Source organism: Chiloscyllium plagiosum, unplaced genomic scaffold, assembly GCF_037043375.1.
Source record: "Chiloscyllium plagiosum isolate Xiang-an unplaced genomic scaffold, Cpla_swu_hap1 HiC_scaffold_27, whole genome shotgun sequence".
NCBI lineage: Eukaryota > Metazoa > Chordata > Chondrichthyes > Orectolobiformes > Hemiscylliidae > Chiloscyllium > Chiloscyllium plagiosum.
The window spans coordinates 9,885,422-9,903,164 of record NW_028270165.1 but is presented as its reverse complement, the minus strand read 5'-3'; the positions used below and the strand labels follow the sequence as shown (position 1 = coordinate 9,903,164).

Here is a 17,743-nt window from a genome sequence, read left to right as displayed (position 1 = left end):
CTGCTCAGCTTTCCCAGCGGCTCCTGTTCCTGTTCCTTCAGCCGCCGGCGCCATTCCTCTCCCACACTCAGTAACTTTGCCTCACCGCACGCATGCGCACAGCCAGGGGCCCATAGAGAGGTTTCTCGATCGCATGGGATCGTGGGAACTGAAGGCGCCATTAATGTCATGAAATCCAGTATCCCATATGCCTTCTTAACTGTCCTATTCACGTGTTAATGAAGTGAATGAAGAAGGGCTCATGCCCGAAACGTCGATTCTCCTGCTCCTTCGATGCTGCCTGACCTGCTGCGCTTTTCCAGCAACACATTTTCAGCTCTGATCTCCAGCATCTGCAGTCCTCACTTTCTCCTCCTTAATGAAGTACACGTCAGTGGTAAATCATTCATCGATTTTATATTTATACATTGAGTGGAACACTACAGGTGTTTAACTCTAAACTCTAGTTCCAATTCAGTGTCAGTATAATCGCTTTTTATCTGCTCTAAAATAAGCACCGAATCAATGCACTCCATCTGACCCTTCTTAACGTTGATTTTCTTTAGTTTGCAGATTCCAACACTCTGTTTCAATAATTTATTGAAATCTACTTCTGGTACATGGGTGTCACTGGCTGGCCAGCATTTGGTTCTCCTTGAGAATGTGGTGGTGAGCTGCCTTGAACCGTTGCAGTCCACATCCTGTACGGTGACCCACAACGTGTTGAGGGAAGGAATTCCAGGATTTGGACCAGTGACACTGAAGGAACATTTCCAAGTGAAGATGGTGAATGGCTTGGAGGGGTACTTGCAAGAGGTTGTGTTCCCATGTATCTGTTTTCCTGGTCCTTCTAGATGGAAGTGGTTGTTAGTTTGAAAGGCAATTTGTAAGGTGCTTTGGTAAATTTTTGCAGTGCATCTTGTAGATACTCCACACAACTGCTTCTGAACTGTGGATATGGTACCAATCAAGCAGGCAACATTGACCTGGATGGTATGAAGCGTTTCAAATACAGTTGAAGCTGCAACCCTATCCAAGCTAGTGGGGAGTATTCCATTACACTGCTGACTTGTGGCTTGTAGAAGTTGGAACAGGTTTTGGAGAGTCAGGAGGTGAGTTACTCACTACAGTATTTCTGGCCTCTGACCTGCTCTTGTAGCCACTGTGTATATATGGTTCATCTTGTTGAGTTTCTGTTCAATGGTTAACCCCAAGGATGTTGATCGTGGGGAATTTAGTGACAGTAACATTGTTGAATCACAGGTCAGTGGTCAGATTATCTCTTTTGGGGATGAGTCATTCTGTGACATTTGCATGGCATTCATGTTACTTGCCACTCATCAGCCCATTGGATATGGTTAAGATCTTGTAGCATTTCAAACTGAACTGCTTCAGTTTGTGGGGAGTTGTATATAGTGCTGAACATCTGCAATTATTGCGACATGTCCACTTCTGAACTGATGATGGAGGTAGGTCATTGATGAAGATGGTTCGGCCTATGAACTCCTGCAGAGTTGTCCTGAAGTTGAAATGACTGACCTCCACAAATCATAGCCATCTTTCCATGTGATAGGTATGACTTAACAATTAAGACATATAAAACTAATTGAAGGAATAGGTATGAGACAACCCTCTTCAGGGTGTCTCCAGTGCAGGTTTTTCTGTTCTCGAAACAATCTGATAAATGTTGACATTCCTCAGCCTTTTGATCTTGGCAGTTTCCTTTCTCTCCAACATTTATTTCACATTAGCAAGTTGAATTCTTCTGCATTTTTCAGGAAAATGTTTTACAGAAGGTAACATTCTTAATATCTGTGTAATATTCCATGGGAAAACTGTCTACAGTCCACCAGTTGGAGAGAATTTCTCTGAAAAGGTTTTTCAAATGCCCTGCTTCCACAAGACCCAGTGTTCCCAAAGTTGAAGTACTTTTAACAGCCCCATTATATTTTCCAGAATTCCCATGATAGGAGACATGTGCCACTTTTACCCACCACAAATCTCCTGAAACTGGGTGCGCTACAAAAGTCCAACAGGAAGATTATCAGTAAAATGGTCTGGTTTCAATCATAGAGTTATAGACATCTAGAGACACACTGCACGGAAACAGATCCTTTGGTTCAACTCATCCATGCTGACCAGATGTCCCAAGCTGACCCAGTCCCAAGTTCCAGCCTTTGACCCATATCCCTCCCAGATGCCTTTTAAATATTGTAATTGTACCCATCTCCACCACTTCCCTGGCAGCTTATTACACACACACAAACACACAAACACACACAGAAACGATTGTCCTTGAGGTCACTTATTCCCTTCTTGCTACCCACAGCACCTCTTCTCTGTTCCCCACCACCCTCAGCACCCCCTATCCATCCACAGCACCTCCTGTCCATTCCCACCCTGCCACCCACAGTGCCCCATGTCCATTTCCCTTTCCCCACCCTCTGCCCCCCCATCCATCCTCTCTCTCTCCCCTCACCGTCCGCTCTCCATCTCGCTGTTCCCTGTCTATTCTCTCTCTCCACCAACTTTCTGCTGTCCATTCTTCCACCGCCCCCACACTCTCCTTGCCACTCATTCTCTCTCTCCACCCACCCTCTGCCCCCGTCCATTCTCTGTCTCTCCTCACATTCTGCACCCCACACCATTCTATCTTCTGCGCACCCCCCCCCCAACACTCGACCCCCACATTCTCCCTCTCAGACCCTTCCCCCCATTCTCTGGGTCCCCCACGCTCAGCCCCACAGGCCTTTCTCTCCCCCCCCCCAAGTCCTTCTCTTCTCCCTCACCCTCTGCTCCCCCGTCCATTCTCTCTCTGTTCTCCACAGCTCCACCCAGCCCCCGTCCATTCTCTCTCTAGTCTCCCCAGCCCCCGTCCATTCTCTTTCTGTTCTCCCCATCCCCAGCCTCTAGCCCCCATCAATGAGAGGAAGGAATCTGGTTGGTGGCAGGGAGCAGAAGAAGCTAGAAAGATAGGGAGCTTATTTGAAATTGAGTTCCCCAATGTTGAGTCCTCCCAACTCTACGCAGCCCCGGGCAGAAGATGAGATGTTGTTCCTCCAATTTGCAGTTTGATTCATTGTGGTAAGGGAGGAGGCCAAAGATGGTTATGTCAGAAAGGGAGTGGGAAGGGGAATTAAAATGGCTGGTGACTGGGAGGTCCGGTCAGCCTCTGCGGGCCCAGGTACGATGTTCAGTGAACTGTTCCCCAAGTCTCCCCGATGTCGAGAAGTCCACAATTGGCAAACACATGGCAAATGCAGTACCACAATGTAAAATTATAGCCTCTGCTGCGAAAAAAAAGCAGAAAGGAGGTGTATTGTTTAAATGGTAATGTATTGGGATGTGGAGCAAGTGAGGACTGCAGATGCTGGAGATCAGAGTGGAAAAGTGTGGCACTGGAAAAGCACAGCAGGTCAGGCAGCATTCAAGGAGTAGGAGAGTTGACGTTTTAGGCATGAGCCCTTCATCAGGAATGATGTGTGAATGTACAAAGGGGCTCAGTGTCATTCCACACCAGTCAGTACCAGTTGTCAGACAGGTGCAGCAAGCAATCAGCAAGGCAAGTGCTTTGTTAACAAGAGGAATTGAGTTCAGAAGTGGGGATGTCTTTGTGCAGTTAGGAGGTCATTGAATGTATTCAAGGCTGAGTTCGTCTGATATTTGAACAACAAAGAAGTGGATGTTTCCAGGGGAAGGCAAGGAAATGATTTTAGAACAGTTTCAGTCCAACTAGTCCATGCTGACTATGTTTTCAAACTAAATTAGTCCCAGCTGCCTGTGTTTGGCCCATATCCCTCCAAACATTTCCTATTCATGTACTTGTCCAAATTTCTTTGAAACGTTGTTACGGTACCTGCATCCTTCCTCTGGACATTTATTCCACACACAAACCACGCTCTGTGTTTTTTTTAAAAAAAACTGGTGCCCCTCATGTCTTTTTAAAATCTTTCTCCACTCACCGCCAAACTTTGCTCCCTAATCTTGAAACCACCCTGGAGAAAGGAGACCCGCCGTTCACTCATCTATATCCTTCATGATTTTATAAACCTCTATAAGATCACCTCACAGCCTGCTGTGCTCCAGTGAAAAAGTCCCAGCCTATCCATTTAGATGTAGTTAGATTCATATCCGGTTATGATCTGTTCAATGCTGGTGCAGGCTCGAAAGACCAAATGGCTGACTTCTGTTCCCAGTTCTCTCACTCTGTGTCCAGGACAGCAAGAGACTATAAGACATAGGAGCAGAGAGTAGGCCATTCAGCCCATCAAGTCTGCTCATACCATTCAGTTGTGGCTCATAGGTTTCTCAATCCCATTCTCTTGCTTTCTCTCCATAACCCTCGATCCCCTTGGTACTCTAAGAACATATGTCTCCGTCTTAAATGTACTCAGTGACCTAGCCTCTGCAACCTTCTGTGGTAATGAATTACATAGATTCACCACTATCTGGCTGAAGAGGTTTATGTTTATCTATGTTCTAAAAGGCCTTCTCTTTACTCTGAGGCTGTGCCCTCATGTCCGAGTCTCTCCTACCAACAGAAACATCTTCCCAACGTCCACTGTGTCCAGGCCATTCAGTATTCTGTGTGTTTCAATTAGATCTCTCCTGAGTGTGGGCCTGTTAGTCAGCATGAAGCAGACCCTTCAGGATGAGGTACAGCAGGGGTTAGGTTCAGCAAATGGAAAGAGTATGTGGGATGGAGATTTTCAGCTTCTAGGGAATAAGAGAGGAAAGAGAGTTCATTATAAATTAGCATTGTTCAGGTGGGCCAATGGGCTGAGGAGTTTAATTTAGAGAAATGAGAGGTGCTGCATTTTGAAGCTGTATCAAACATTGTTTAGGCCACTTTTGGAATACTGTGTTCAGTTCTGGTCTCCCTGCTATAGCAAAGAGGTTGTAAAACTTTGGAAGTGGTTGCAGAAGATTTACAAGGCTGTTGCCATGCTTGAGACCTACAGTGAGAGGCTGAAGAGGCCAGGGATATTTTCCCTGGAGAATTGGTGGCTATTGGGTGATCTTATAGATGTTTATGAGGGACATGGATAGGGTAAATACCCAAGCACTTTTCCCCAGGGTAGGGGAGTCCAAAACTAGAGGGCATATGTTTGAGGTGAGAGGGGAATGATTTAAAAGGGACGTGACCGGCAAGGTTTTCATGCAGAGGATGGTACATGTGTGTAACAAACTACCAGATAATGACAACATTTAAAAGGCATCTGGATAGGTACATGAATAGGAAGGATTTAGAGGGATATGGGCCAAATGTGACTAGGTTAATTTAGGATATTTGGTTGGCATAACAAGCTGGGCCGAAGGGTCTGCTTCCATGCTTTATAACTCTAATCAGCTTTATTGAAAGCAGAAGACTCAGAGCACTTTCAGAGTAGCTTTCAAAGATGTTTTGCCCTTACTGGGAGCAATAGGCAATAGGTGCAGGAGTAGGCCATTCTGCCCTTTGCGCCTGCACCACCATTCAATATGATCATGGCTGATCATCCTTGATCAGTATCCTGTTCCTGCCTTATCTCCATAACCCTTGATTCCACTATCCTTGAGAGCTCTATCCAACTCTTTCTTAAATGAATCCAGAGACTGTGCCTCCACTCCCCTCTGGGGCAGAGCATTCCACACAGCCACCACTCTCTGGGTGAAGAAGTTTCTCCTCATCTCTGTCCTAAATGGTCTACCCCGTATTTGTAAGCTGTGTCCTCTGGTTCGGCACTCACCCATCAGTGGAAACATGTTTCCTGCCTCCAGAGTGTCCAATCCTTTAATAATCTTATATGTCTCAATCAGATCCCCTCTCAGTCTTCAAAACTCAAGGGCATACAAGCCCAGTCGCTCCAGTCTTTCAGCGTAAGGTAGTCCTGCCATTCCAGGAACTGACCTCATGGGCCTACGCTACACTCCCTCAATAGCCAGAATGTCTTTCCTCAAATTTGGAGACCAGAACTGCACACAATACTCCAGGTGTGGTCTCACCAGGACCCTGTACAGCTGCAGAAGAACCTCTTTGCTTCTATACTCAATGCCTTTTGTTATGAAGGCCAGCATGATATTAGCCTTCTTCACTACCTGCTGTACCTGCATGCTTGCCTTCATTGACCCTGTTTCTGTCTTCAAGGGTCCAGTTTTAGTCTTAACCATTTTTTTGCCTTTCACAAACCTAAAAAAGCTTTTACGCAGATCTCTTTGTTCTGCCCCTTTACCTAAATTGATTCCATTTAGGTAGTAATCTGCCTTCCTGTTCTTGCCTCCAAAGTGGATAACCATACATTTATCCACATTAAACTGCATCTGCCATGCATCTGACCACTCACCTAACCTGTCCAGGTAATTTCCTAACATCCTCCTCACATTTCACCCTGCCACCCAGCTTTGTATCATCGGCAAATTTGCTAATGTTATTACTAATACCATCTTCTATATCATTAATATATATTGTAAAAAGCTGCGGTCCCAGCACTGATGCCTGCGGTACCCCACTGGTCACTGTCTGCCATTCCGAAATGGAGCCGTTTATCACTACTGTTTGTCTCCTGTCAGCCAACCAACTTTCAATCCAAGTTCGTACTTTGCGCCCAATACCATGCGCCCTAATTTTGCTCACTAACCTCCTCTGTGGGACTTTATCAAAAGCTTTCTGAAAGTCCAGGTACACTACATCTACTGGATCTCCCTCGTCCATCTTCAGAGTTACATCCTCAAAAAATTCCAGAAGATTAGTCAAGCATGACTTCCCCTTCATAAATCCATGCTGACTCTGACCTATCCTGTTACTACTATCCAGATGTGTCATAATTTCATCCTTGATAATAGACTCCAGCATTTTCCCCGCCACTGAGGTCAGACTAACTGGTGTATAATTTCCTGTTTTCTCTCTCCCACCTTTCTTAAAAAGTGGTACAACATTAGCCACCCTCCAATCAGCAGACACTGATCCCGAATCTATCAAACTCTGGAAAATAATCACCAACGCATCCACAATTTCTCGAGCCACCTCCTTCAGTACCCTGGGATGTAGACCATCAGGCCCCGGAGACTTATCAACCTTCAGACCTAACAGTCTCTCCAACACCAAATCCTGGCAAATATAAATTCCCTTAAGTTAAGGTCCTTCAGCCACTGTTACCTCATGGAGATTGCTTGTGTCTTCCCCAGTGGACACAGATCTGAAGTACCAATTCAATTCTTCTGCCATTTCTTTGTTCCCCGTAATATATTCCCCTGTTTCTGTCTTCAAGGGTCCAGTTTTAGTCTTAACCATTTTTTTGCCTTTCACAAACCTAAAAAAGCTTTTACTATCCTCCTTTATATTTTTGGCCAGTTTACCTTCGTACCTCATTTTTTCTCTGCGTACTTCCTTCTTAGTAATCCTCTGTTGTTCTATAAAAGCTTCCCAGTCCTCCGTTTTCCCACTTATCTTTGCTATTTTATACTTTTTATCTTTTAACTTTATATGTTTCTTTACTTCCCTCGTCAGCCACAGCCACCCATGCCTCCCACTTTCTTCCTTTTTGGAATTAACTAATCCATTGAACTTTGGCCAGCTTCTCCCTCATAGCTCCATAGTTCCCTTTATTCAACTGAAATATTGTCACTTCCGATTGTACCCTCTCCCTCTCAAATTGCAGATTGAAGATTATTGTATTATGATCACTACTTCCCAATGGCTCCTTCACTTCGAGGTCCCTGATCAATTCTGGTTCATTGCACAGAACAAGTTACAGTGAAATCTTTAATTTGTGGGACAGCAACTGAGTGAATGAATACATCCAGAATGTTAGTGGAAAGTGGGAATTCATTGCACTGTGGGGATGAAGTGCTTTAAGGTTTACCGGCAGTAAGTACAGTGTGCTGAGTGAAGGGTTAGGTGGGTTCTTGTTTTAAACTGCTCATTTCTTTCAGCCTCCAACATTGTATTTCCACTGCTGTACATCAGAAGGAGTGAATCAGTCGCTATTATCATTAGAAACCTTACGTTTTTCAGTACCGCAGGTACTGCATTGTTTTCCTGAGCATTTTAAAGTTTACTGACAGCAGCGGGGTTTGGGCCGTATTCACTGGAAACGATTAAGCAGACAGATAACACACATACGAGAGGGCAGGGTGGGACTTGTCTTTTGATTTGGTGGAAGGTGGGAGGTTCTGCGCGCTGTGATCCGGGGCAAACACGACTGCAGTAAATCATTCAATCTCTACAGTGTGGAAGTAGGCCATTCAACCCCTCTGAAGAGCATGCCATCCCTACCCACGCCCACCAGCTCCCTGCCCTGTCTAGTAGTTCCTGCTGGGGGATGAGACTCGGCCATAAAATTAGGGGGAGTAGATTTAAGGTCGAGATGAGGAGGAGCTGTTTTTCCCAGAGAGTAGTTAATCTGTGAAGGGTGAGGGTGGATTGGCCATGCTACATTGCCCCACATGGTCCAGGGATGTGCAGATTAGGGTGGATTCACCATGTTAAATTACCCATAGTGCCCAGGTATGGGCAGGTGAGGTCTATTCGGGGGGTAAATATCGGGCAGGAGGGGAAGGGGAATGGATGTGGGTGGGTTACCCTTCGGAGGGTCGGGGTGGTCTCATTGGGCCGGGTGACCTGCTTCTACATTGTGCGGATTCTCTGAAGGGAAAGGATTTTTGCAAACTGCGCAGGGCAGTGCGGGCCATCAATCCGGAGCAGGCGCAGTGCGGAGCCGCCGTTCGTCCAGCCCCGTCTCGTAGGCCGTCGCTCGACACTTGCTCCTCCCACTGGCCCGGCCTCGCTCCGCCCTCTCTCTCCTCTTGTCCCCGCTGCTCGCCCCTCCCCTTCCTGTCTCTCCCTCCGCCGCCTCGCCCCATCGATGACGTCACAACGCGGAAGTGGCTCTGTTCGGTTCAGAGTAAAACCCTTTCTCTGGGCAACTCTTCAATCTGAGAGGGAGAAAATCTGTTCACTGGTAGCAACTGGAGTGAATCCAGGGAGGGCGCAGACTCTGCAAACTCAGGTATGTGTCTTAATTGCCCGGGTGAGGAGGGACGGAAGCATAAGGTGGGCCTGTTTCCCCAGCCCGCGCCAGAATCTTAGGGGTAACCTTACAGACTTTTATAAAATCATAAGGAGCATGGATAGGGTAAATAGACATGGTCTTTTCCTTGGGGTGGGGGAGTCCAGAACTAGAGGGTGATTGGTTTAGGGTGAGGGCAGCGGGGGAGGGGGCGTGGAGATTTAAGAGACCGAAGGAGGCAACTATTTCACGAGGTTTGGGCGGGTGTGAATGTGTGTACGAAAGTAGTGGAGGCTGGTACAATCACAGCATTTAAAAGGCATTTGGACGGGTGTATCAATACGGACGGTTCAGAGGGCCAGGGAGCACGTGCTGGCAAATGTGACTAGATTAATTTAGGCTATCTGGTCAGCACAGAAGAGTTTGACTGAAGTGCCTGTGCCTGTTTCTGTGTGTATATGACTCGGCTTTCCACTAACGTTTGCCACATCTGTGTGTTCAGTTTCTCTCTCTGGTGTCGTGTTAATACCTTGATGTCTCATTATGCTCCCCTTCCTGGGGACATTAACCATTTCTTGAGGTTGTTCCTCAAGAAGCTGCATTGTAGGTTCATCCTGAATTGGCACACTTTATTTTGCTTTCCAAATCAGACCTGCTCACTCTCAGCATTATGCCAATGACGTGAAAGATATTAACTTTCAGGTGGAGTTTCAGAGAGATAAGTCTTGACGTTTTTGCTTTTATGCTCCTGTAAGATCCTGAATCAGCACCTTCAGGAGAATTAGTTAAAGTGGAGTGAGAACAGAAGGGGAGAGAGAGAATGGGATGGTGCTTTCAATTTTGTGGAATAATAAAGGAAAAGAATGTTCTCCAGAAGGCAGAATCACTTGTTCTGAATTTTTACCCTGAACTGACAGTGATGACTTTTATATTCTCTTTTTACAGCGTTTGAAGATCTGAAGACAGAAGTTTCAAAATCAACTGTAACATCAACTCTCCTGCTCCTCGGATGCTACTTGATGTGCTGTGAATTTTCAAGTGCCGTGCTTTTGACAGTGACTCTCCAGAGTCAGCAGTCCTTACTTTGGTGTCAATGTCTGACGGTCACTCAATCCATCAGGACCACAACGATTTTTGACTGCGATTCTGTGAGAAGGAGCAAAGCTTTTTGGTTCCTGTTCGAGTACATTTCCAGTATCAGTGGGACTGGATGAGAGACCTACTGTTGCAGTGCACTGAGTGTGGAGCGTGTAACAGCTATACCGCCTGTTAAGAGGAAATCACGGTGCGAAGGGGCTGTACACAAGTTTGTGTGCGGCTGAAGCTTCGGCCATGGAAAAACCTGAGGAATCCTGCCCTGTGGAGAAACCATGGAAGTGTGGTGACTGCGGGAAAGGCTTCTATGTCCCATCTGCCCTGGAAACTCATCGGCGCAGTCACACCAGAGAGAGGCCCTTCAGCTGCCCTGAGTGTGGGAAGGGCTTTACCCAGGCCTCTGCCCTGCGGACTCACCAGCGGGTCCACACAGGTGAGAGGCCGTTCCCGTGTCCCGAGTGCGGGAAAGCCTTCAGCAATTCCTTCAACCTCCAGACACACAGGCGACTCCACACTGGTGAGAGGCCATTTTCTTGCTCCGAGTGCAAGAAGGCATTCAGACATTCCTCTGACCTGCTGACCCACTGGCGGGTCCACACGGGGGAGAGGCCCTACAGCTGCCCCGAGTGTGGGAAGGCCTTCAGCAATTCCTCCCACCTGCTGACTCACCAGCGGGTCCACACGGGGGAGAGGCCATTTACCTGCCCCAAGTGCGGGAAGAGATTTAGTCAGGTGAGCAACTTGTGGAAGCACCAGCGTCTCCACACTGGGGAGAAGCCATTCAGCTGCCCTGAGTGCAGGAAGGTCTTCAGCAGTTCCACCACTCTGCTGACCCACCGGCAGATCCATATGGGGGAGAGGCCATTCCCCTGCACAGAGTGCGGGAAGGCCTTCAGCAATTCCTCCATCCTGCTGAGACACCAGAGGGTTCACACAGGGGAGTGGCCCTTCAGCTGCCCTGAGTGCAGGAAGGGGTTCAGCGATTCCTCCAATCTCCAGACCCACCTGCGGATCCACACTGGGGAGAAGCCCTTCGGCTGCACAGAGTGTGGGAAGGCCTTCACCCGCTCCTCCCACCTGCAGAGGCACCAACGAGTTCATGTGCCATCGCAGGATGATTGAAGGAGCAACAACCGAGTGCCATTAGGGACTGGACTATCAACCCAGTTCCTGGGACTCCTGAGTTTGAATCCAGCCGCGGCAGATGACGGAATTGGAATTCGGTCAGAAATCTGGAGTTCAGAATCTGATGATGAAACCGTTTTTAGGGTGGGGTGAAATTGCTGAGTGAGGCAATACTTCCTCCAGGTTACGGCTGTACCAAGGATCCAATTACAAAGGACAACTTGGTGATGACCAACAGTAAAGAAAGTGAGGTAGGATGGGGGGGGTGGGTGAGAAGTATGCGCGCTTCGACCTTGAGCTGTTTAAAAAGCAGCTACTTTTTCTACACCTTTTTGCTGGGGGGATCTGAAGCTTTAACAAAGTTGGGTCACAATAAAGATTACCTGAACTTACCACGGGCTCAGACTCTCATTGAAAGCTTTGAGCTCCAAGAGGTTTTTTGTTTTAAAGCTGTTCATTTCTTTCAGCCTCCTGCACTAAGTTTTCAATGTTGTGTATCAGATGGAGCATTGAATGGGTAGCTAGTATCGTTAGAAATTTTAAATTTTTCAGGAGTGCAGGTACTGTGTTGTTTCATTGGCATTGTAAAGTTTACTGGCAGCACTGGGAGGTATGGGCTGTGTTCACTAGAAACGATGTGGCGGTGCCAGTATTGGACTGGGGTGGATAAAGTTAAAAATCACACAAGACCAGGTTATAGTCCAACAGATTTATTCGGAAGCACGAGCTTTCGGAGCGCCGGTCCTTCCACAGGTAGCTGTGGAGCAGGATCATAAGACACAAATCTTATAGCAAAATTCATAGTGTCATGCAACTGATGCATTTTAGAATGGATTGCAGGTTTCGGTTCATTAATATGTAAATCCAAGAACAACATCTAAGTCATGTTCTTGAGATGACTTATGGTTTTATATTTTTTTTAAAAAGTGACAACTCAGCTCACACAATACATTAAAGTTGTGAGGTTCGAGTCTGTCAGTATCCCAATCTTGAATCAGACTAGTTCTGTTTTTAAAGTAGGAATATATAAAATATTACATGGATTGACTGCCTGTAGATTGTGCGCTTTGTGAGCAAAATTGAAAGTATCTGCAAATATAATTCTGCCAATACAAATTCACTCCATAGAGTTGTGTGTGTGTGTGCATGTGAGTTTGTGTGTGAGAGTGCATGTAAGAGTGTGCATGCTTGGTAAAGTGAGAATGTGATGGAGTAAAAGTCTGAGTGTGTGTGAGCATGTAAGGGTGTGCGGATATGAGAAGAGGTATGATTAAAAGCAAGGGATTGCATTTTACTAAAACGAGGAAGGACAGGACTTGTATTGTTAGAACAGAGACCTGGGAGGGTTCAGATACACAGTTATGCAACCTGCAAAGAACTGGTAGACTGGATGGTTAAGAAGGCATTTAGCACCATTGCCACCCAGACCCACCCCCTTACTTCATATTTCTCATAGCTAATCCACCCTACCTTGCATATCCTGAACAATAAGGGTAATTTAGCATGGCCAATCCAGAAATGCACAACATTTCTAAGAAAAATGCCCATCTGACTCAACCCTGGGACCCAGACAGAATTCACACCTATTGTTAGAAAAGCTGTGCATTTGAATGACTTTCTTGAGAAGGTAATTAAAAACAAGTTCTGGAATTAACATGCCAAAGAGCAGAAACCCATTCTAAAAGATGAAAGATTTAATCTAAAATTGTTTAATATATCACATCTCCATGACACTGGACTCCTTTGGCTATAAATGCCATGATCATGATCTCATTCTCCACGCCGAACCTGATAAAACAGCAGTGCTCCAAACGTTAGTGTTTCCAAATAAATCTGTTGGTTTATAACCTGGTGTTGTGAGATTTTTAACTCTGATAAGGAAACACGTGTTGTGGGACTGGTAACAGTTGTTATTTTGGGATCTGTTCCTCCTGAAATTTCTCCTCTGCGCAGACACGGGTGAACAGTCTGTTTTTGTGCTTTGTGCGAGATCAGGCTGGCAGCTTTTAAATCCTTTAAAAGAAAACTGTAGGTTAGCAATCGTATTTCGAGAATGGTACTTCCAGCTCTGGTAGTCCTGTTGGATCACCAGAGAGGGACGGAGAGAAGATGTCACATCTAAAAAGCAAACGGAAAAGTTGTTTAGTTTGTTCCGTCAGTTGAGTTGGTTCTGCACTCCGATGAGACTGGAAACTGATTTTAATGGATCAGAATTGAACCCGACAATGGAACCCCTTAAATTTCAAGAACGTTGAAAGGGCAAATCACACTGTAACCTTGAAGAGATATGCTTCCATTTCTAACCTTGGGTGATCCAAATAAGACATTGTTACTGATCACTCCATTTCAGAGTGCTGCTCTTTCATCAGCTGGTCGTGGACAGTAAGGTCATGATCACAGAATTTATAGCCAAAGGAGTCCACGGTCATGGAGATGTCCTTTACTAAACAATTTTAGATTAAATCTTTCATATTTTAGAATGGGCTTCTATTCTTTGGTATGCTAATCCCAGAACTTGTTTCAAATTACCTTCAAGAATGTCATTTAAATGCAGAGCTTTTCGAACAACAATGTCAGTCTGACTCGATATTGGGACACACAGAATTCACACCTATTGTTAGAAAAGCTCTACGTTTAAATGACATTCTGAAATGGCTGATCTTTAACATTGAGAATAGTTACATTGATATATTCAGAAACATTAAAGTCTGAAAGCATGTTAAATTTTTGAAAAGAGCTGCTGAAATCTTTCTGAAACTTGCATTGAAACGTGCGCAGTTAGGCCACAGCCCAAGACAGGCTGTAAAGGATGAATGGCCTAATCCTAGTTTTGTGAAATTGATTCTGACTATGTAGAAATAGAGTCATAGAATTGTAGAGCACAGAAGCAAACCCTTCAGTCCAGACAACCAAATATCCTAAATTAATCGAGTGACCCATTTGCCAGCATTTGATGCACAGCCCTCTGATTCTTTTCTATTCATGTCTCCAACCAGATGCATTTTTTTCTTCTTCAGCTAATTGAAGCTGGAGAAGCCTGAAATCTTTAAAGAATTTCCTGAAAAAAACTTTTATTCAAGATTTGGCTCAGTGGAGGATTTTCTAAAGCTTTGCTATTGTAGTTTTCAATTTGTCAAAACAATTTTTCAGTTGTTGTTGTCCAAGGCAGAGTAAATATTCATTTAAGATATAATTGAGATATATACATTCTTTACAATGTTTTTCCATCATTACCAGTGATTGTCCATCATTTGGTACATTGAGCATCATCTTTTTGTGATTCAACAGATATGATTTGAAGTGAATTCTGCAAGATACTTTTGTATTTTATCTAACTTTGCTTTGTATTAAAGATTTCCTTTGTGACATTGAGATATTTTAATTAAAATGTATAATAATGAAACAGCTAATTTATTCTGAAATTATTTCAATTAGTTGGTCGATTGCCAAATAATAGCTGCATAACTGTTGTAAATGTTGACACCCAGGAAAGCTATTTTGTTTAATATATTTCCTTTACAATCATTTTATAAAATCTTTACATTTTCATATGAAATAAAATTTGCAGTGTTTTATTAAATGGTTGAAAGTAACTTTGCACTTAATTGCTCCATTTGGGATTAAACATAGATTATTTTTATCAAAATCATATTCACAATTTATGGTGAGTGTATTAACAAACAAATGTTGCCATTTGCCATTGAATTGCCTCAAACACAATTTGAAATTCTTGAATGAGTTGATTAAGGGGTACACTGTGAATATTTATTGCGCATTTCTGAAATTCTCTGCACTGCCATTGCATTTGGTTAAACAAGATATGTAACCCTCCTCATAACTTTGTATTTCTTTGATATTTCATTTGCTATTGCTATTGCCCAAATAACTTCATCAAATGCCAAAACATTTTTTAAGCTGTGAATTTTCGGTCTGGTAATGTCATTCAGTTGTGAACAATCTGAAGATTAATTTAAATACATATAAGAATGTCAAAGAGATATTGATAATAGAAAGTCAACATGGAGAATTGCCAATGAAACGTAAACCAAGGCTGCTCTTAATTTGGTACAGACTAAATCGCAATCAAAATGATAAGAATAAGTAGAAATAATGGCATTGTGCACAAACTGTTTGTAGGGAGTTCAGAATTTTTCTGATCATTTAATTCTGACACATGCAGTGTGCAGCACTTATTTGTTCATGGAATGTGAGCATCACTGGCAGAGCCAGTATTTTTCATCATCCCCTCTTTCCCTTAAACTTGACTGCTAAGCACCCATATGAATATTTGGTGAGGACACAGAGGTTGAGTTGCAAGGCCTACTGTGGCATAACAAATTGTACTGGCTTACACTGCACCCTGACAAGACAGATTTTTGGGAGGAGAACAAAAATTGGAATTCCTACTTAAATATTGATGCTCCCATTTATATCTCTCAAAAAGATATTGTTTGCTCCATAAATTTGTAATGGCTCTTTTGTTGAATTATTTTCCTGCATCCGCATATATCTCGAATCATTTTCTTTTCAAGAATTTTGTATTAACGTTTGCCACTTACTGCTGCCATCATCCCTTCAAGATCATTCCAAATCGTAATAACTAGCTTATTTTCTTAAAAATTAAATCTCACCCCCCCCCCCCCCCAGCCCAAATCCCTTTGCTGAAAAAGAGGCTGCACTATTTCGAACATGGTCACGCTTTTTAAATATTACCATGTACTTTTAATCATGAGATTTCATAGAACATAGAAGAATACAGCGCAGTACAGGCCCTTTGGCCCTCGATGTTGCGCCGATCCAAGCCCACCTAACCTACACTAGCTCACTATCCTCCATATGCCTATCCAATGCCTGCTTAAATGCCCATAATGAGGGAGAGTCCACCACTGCTACTGGCAGGGCATTCCATGAACTCACGACTCGCTGAGTAAAGAACCTACCCCTAACATCTGTCCTATACCTACCCCCCGCCCTTAATTTAAAGCTATGCCCCCTTGTAATAGCTGACTCCATACGTGGAAAAGGATTCTCACTGTCGACCCTATCTAAACCCCTAATCATCTTGTACACCTCTATCAAGTCACCCCTAAACCTTCTTTTCTCCAATGAAAACAACCCCAAGTGCCTCAGCCTTTCCTCATACGATCTTTCTACCATACCAGGCAACATCCTGGTAAACCTCCTCTGCACCCGTTCCAGTGCCTCCACATCCTGCCTATAGTATGGCGACCAAAACTGCACACAATACTCCAGATGCGGCCGGACCAGAGTCTTATACAACTGCAACATGACCTCAGTACTCCGGAACTCAATTCCTCTACCAATAAAAGCCAGTACGCCATATGCCTTCTTCACCGCACTATTTACCTGGGTGGCAACTTTCAAAGATCTGTGTACATGGACACCAAGATCCCTCTGCTCATCCACACTACCAAGTGTCCGACCATTAGCCCAGTACCCCATCTTCTTGTTACTCTTCCCAAAGTGAATCACCTCACACTTGGCTACATTGAACTCCATTTGCCACCTTTCTGCCCAGTTCTGCAGCTTATCTATATCCCGCTGTAACCTGCCACATCCTTCCTCACTGTCTACAACTCCACCGACTTTCGTATCATCCGCAAACTTGCTCACCCAACCTTCTAACCCCTCCTCCAGGCCATTTATAAAAATGACAAACAGCAATGGTCCCAAAACAGATCCTTGCGGAACACAGCTAGTGACGGCACTCCAAGATGAACCTTTGCCATCAACTATTACCTTCTGTCTTCTTCCAGCCAGCCAATTCCTAATCCAAACCTCCAACTCACCCTCAATGCCATACCTCCGTATTTTTTGCAGTAGTCTACCTTATCAAATGCCTTACTAAAATCCATATACACCACATCTACTGCTTTCCCCTCGTCCACCTCCTTAGTCACCTTCTCAAAGAATTCAATAAGGTTTGTGAGGCACGACCTGCCCTTCACAAAACCATGCTGACTATCCTTGATCACATTATTCCTATCCAGATGTTCATAAATCCTATCCCTTACAATTCTCTCTAAGATTTTGCCCACAACAGAAGTGAGACTCACCGGCCTATAGTTACTAGGGTTATCCCTACTCCCCTTCTTGAACAAGGGAACCACATTTGCTATCCTCCAGTCTTCTGGCACTATTCCTGTAGACAACGAGGACATAAAAATCAAGGCCAATGGCTCTGCAATCTCCTCCCTTGCTTCCCAGAGAATCCTAGGATAAATGCCATCAGGCCCAGGGGACTTATCTATTTTCACCCTTTCCAGAATTTCCAACACCTCTTCTCTACATACCTCAAAGCCATCCATTCTACTTAATTGTGACTCAGTATTCTCATTGACAACAATGTCCTGTTCCTGATTGAATACTGATAAAGTATTCATTCAGTGTCTCCCCAATCTCTTCAGCCTCCACACGCAACTTCCCACTACTATCCTTGACTGGACCTATTCCTACCCTAGTCATTCTTTTATTCCTGACAAACCTATAGAAAGCCTTAGGGTTTTCCCTAATCCTACCAACTAAGGACCTTTCAT

At 44.5% G+C, this 17,743-nt stretch overlaps 2 protein-coding genes across 3 annotated transcripts in view; one reads left to right on the top strand and one right to left on the bottom strand.

Moving 5' to 3' along the window:
* Positions 1 to 15, bottom strand: part of LOC122548217 (uncharacterized) — a 42,216-nt gene extending 42,201 nt beyond the window's left edge. The window contains exon 1 of the mRNA XM_087974041.1: positions 1 to 15. The gene's annotated coding sequence lies outside the window, so the exon portion shown is untranslated.
* LOC148143062 (uncharacterized) lies at positions 2 to 15,238 on the top strand. Of its 2 annotated transcripts, XM_087974034.1 has the most exons (3): positions 2 to 376; positions 546 to 1,091; positions 9,912 to 15,238. In XM_087974034.1, exon 3 carries the CDS (start codon positions 10,299 to 10,301, stop codon positions 11,181 to 11,183), a length of 885 nt encoding a protein of 294 aa, XP_087830160.1. In that variant the 5' UTR covers positions 2 to 376; positions 546 to 1,091; positions 9,912 to 10,298; the 3' UTR covers positions 11,184 to 15,238. The 2 variants fall into 2 exon arrangements, with proteins under 2 accessions (XP_087830160.1, XP_087830159.1); XM_087974033.1 differs by lacking the exons at positions 2 to 376; positions 546 to 1,091 and adding an exon at positions 8,836 to 8,966.
* Positions 15,239 to 17,743: the final 2,505 nt, after the last annotated feature.

What these genes read in the sequence shown, in the direction of transcription:
- LOC148143062 (XM_087974034.1), top strand. Translation starts at nt 10,299, where the DNA reads ATGGAAAAACCTGAGGAATCCTGCCCTGTGGAGAAACCATGGAAGTGT.